The sequence below is a fragment of the Sinocyclocheilus rhinocerous genome, unplaced genomic scaffold (assembly GCF_001515625.1).
Source record: "Sinocyclocheilus rhinocerous isolate Xijiao unplaced genomic scaffold, SAMN03320098_v1.1 scaffold1649, whole genome shotgun sequence".
Classification (NCBI taxonomy): domain Eukaryota; kingdom Metazoa; phylum Chordata; class Actinopteri; order Cypriniformes; family Cyprinidae; genus Sinocyclocheilus; species Sinocyclocheilus rhinocerous.
The window spans coordinates 1-3,022 of record NW_015649580.1 but is presented as its reverse complement, the minus strand read 5'-3'; the positions used below and the strand labels follow the sequence as shown (position 1 = coordinate 3,022).

Below are 3,022 nucleotides of genomic sequence, written 5' to 3'. Positions count from 1 at the left end.
TTGGTGGAACACAACTCGTTCAAGTGTTTTTGCAATGAAAGGTAGAAGGGAAACCGGTCTGTAGTTCTCTAAAAGAGATGGGTTAAGGGTGGGTTTCTTAAGTAGTGGGGTTATACGAGCCTGTCTAAATGCTGAGGGAAAAACACCAGTGTGAAGTGATGTGTTAATGATTTGAGTGAGTGCAGGTACAACTGCAGGAGAAATGGCTTGAAGGAGATGAGATGGAATAGGATCAAGCGGACAAGTAGTAGGATGATTAGAAAGGATGAGTTTGGAGACTTCTGCCTCAGAGAGTGGAGAGAAGGATGTGAACGAGTGTATGTTTGCTGATGTGATATGATGGCAAGATGTTTCGATTCACAGTGCCTCTCCAGTGTCTCTGTTTTAGATCCTCACAGGTGAAGGCTGGAACTACGTCATGTATGATGGCATCTTGGCTCACGGAGGTCCTGCCATGCCTGGAATCCTGGTCAGCATTTACTTCATTATCCTGTTCATCTGTGGAAACTGTATCCTTCATGCAATGCAGATGTGTGAGTTGTAGAAATGGCCTGTGATATGGATACAGAATATGAATTTCCTGAGCGGTTAACTGCAGATATCCTCTTGAACGTCTTCCTGGCAATTGCGGTGGATAACTTGGCCGAGGCAGAGAGTCTGACCTCTGCCCAGAAAGAGAAGGCAGAGGAGAAGAAGCGGAAGAGACTTCTTAGGTGAGTGCCGAAGGTCAAATAGCAGGGAAAAGTAACTTTTTACAGACATTTCTGATGCTTAGTTTGTTCTTGGTGTAGAGAAAACCTACCTGATAAGGCAGAGGAAGAAAAGGCCATGCTGGCAAAGAAACTAGCCGAGCAGAGAGCCAAGATTGATGGAATTCCCACCACAGCCAAGGTCGGATATATAACATTATATTAGATCCGTGCATTACATTAAGTCTTAATATATAGGCCGTCTGTCTCAATAATGTTAATCAAACGATAAAAGAAACAAGGGAATCACTCGCTGCTCTCGATTGAACTGCTTTTGTAGTTTTAATAATTAATTTATTTGTAATAAGACAATACATGTTAACTGACATCACACTAATGCCAGATTTGGACAATTCGGTCTACAAAAACCAAATTAACGGCTAATCTGACTCACGAGTTTCTTTATGTTAACGTGCAGCTCAAAGTGGACGAATTTGAATCAAATGTGAACGAGATTAAAGATCCATTTCCTCCAGCTGATTTTCCAGGTAAAGCAAAGGATAATTTAGCTTAGCTTACTAGGTCTTATGGCTTACCGTTAGGTCAGTCTGACGTTTTGATTGACTTTGATTGACGTTTTGATTGACTTGTTGGCCAGGTGATGATGAGGAGGAGGAGCCAGAGATCCCCCTCAGTCCTCGGCCTCGTCCAATGGCAGACCTGCAGCTGAAGGAGACAGTGGTACCCATGCCAGAGGCCAGTTCCTTCTTCATCTTCGGCCCACAGAACAAGTAAAATCTCACCTGTATTTTCGTCACCCCCATACATATTGGGAGTTTCACTAGCCGGGTTTCGTCCAAAGATCCAAATTTAACTTGTGCACAAAAATGGAATATTGCATAAAACATTTGTGACCGTGGACCACACAACCAGTCATAAGGGAATAAATAAACAGGCTTTCCATTGATGTATAGTTTGTTAGGATGGGACAATATTTGGCTGAGATACAACTATTTGAAAATCTGGAATCTGAGGGTGCAAAAAAATCTAAATATTGAGAAAATCATCTTTAAAGTTGTCCAAATGAAGTTCTTAGCAATGCATATTACTAATCAAAAATTAAGTTTTGATATATTTACGGTAGGAAATTTACAAAATATCTTCATGGAACATGATCTTTACTTAATATCCTAATGATTTTTGGCATAAAATAAAAATCTATAATTTTGACCCATACAATGTATTGTTGGCTATTGCTGCAAATATACCCCAGCGACTTAACACTGCTTTTGTGCTCCAGGGTCACATATGTGAATTAGCACCGTTTCCATCCAACGAGTCAAAGAACAAAATCGTCACTTCCTGATATACTGGCACTAAATATCACTAAGAAAAGTAGGAGAAGCAGACGAAACACAATAAATGCGTTCGCAGGAGGATGGGAACGCAATCGTGTAAGACGATTCTGGGAGGCAATTATACAGAAATACTTTGACGACAGACTTATTTAAGAATGACCATAACAACATTTCAGATGCTGTGCAATGAGATCTGTCCACTAGTTGATGACTTGATGACTTTTTTGGCGCGCATGGAGGAATTTATTCGCAAAATGCGTTTCCGTCTCCGTTTATTAACCGTTTTTCAAATTTGACGTTTCCATCACCACGTGATATGTCAAAATGCACATAAAAACAGGGTGATGGAAACATAGCCACTGTTTATTAGGGGTTCTTTTGATCTTTCCGCTCAGGTTCCGCAAACTCTGCCATCGCATCATCAATGCTACAACCTTCACCAACATCATCCTCCTCTTCATCCTGCTTAGCAGTATCTCATTGGCTGCGGAGGACCCCATCGACCCGATGTCCTTCAGGAACCAGGTACACAATCTCTAGACTTGCCTATATCTACTTGTTCCTACAGTTGCCTTCAACAGCTACCTTTCTTGCTGTGCTCCAGGTCCTGGCCTACGCTGATTATGTCTTCACTTCGGTTTTTACCGCAGAGATTGTGCTGAAGGTGGGATGAGGGTTCGGTGTGTGTTCTAAGAAGCGGTTTTGTTGCGTTTTGATTCTGTGAATGGTTCAGTGCTTCTTTGTCCACTGCAGATGACCACGTATGGTGCCTTCTTGCACAAGGGCTCTTTCTGCCGTAATTCGTTCAACATCCTGGACCTGATTGTTGTCGGTGTCTCCCTGCTGTCCATGGGAATGGAGTGAGATTTCAGAGCAATCCCGCCTTTTTCTGACAAATAGAAATAGAGCAGACTTAGAGCAATAGAAATGGTTTTTGAACAGTAAGATTTTTAATGCTTTTTACAGAAGTCTCTT

General features: G+C 41.7%; 1 protein-coding gene across 1 annotated transcript in view; it reads left to right on the top strand.

The window, feature by feature from the left end:
• LOC107710794 (dihydropyridine-sensitive L-type skeletal muscle calcium channel subunit alpha-1-like) overlaps positions 1 to 2,987 on the top strand; it is a 5,541-nt gene extending 2,554 nt beyond the window's left edge. The window contains exons 3-10 of the mRNA XM_016515644.1: positions 389 to 509; positions 599 to 713; positions 792 to 891; positions 1,168 to 1,237; positions 1,348 to 1,480; positions 2,443 to 2,572; positions 2,652 to 2,711; positions 2,801 to 2,987. Coding sequence (XP_016371130.1) covers positions 389 to 509; positions 599 to 713; positions 792 to 891; positions 1,168 to 1,237; positions 1,348 to 1,480; positions 2,443 to 2,572; positions 2,652 to 2,711; positions 2,801 to 2,911 — 840 coding nt within the window. The 3' untranslated portion in view covers positions 2,912 to 2,987. The remainder of the gene's footprint in view (positions 1 to 388; positions 510 to 598; positions 714 to 791; positions 892 to 1,167; positions 1,238 to 1,347; positions 1,481 to 2,442; positions 2,573 to 2,651; positions 2,712 to 2,800) is intronic.
• The last annotated feature ends 35 nt before the right edge of the window (positions 2,988 to 3,022 follow it).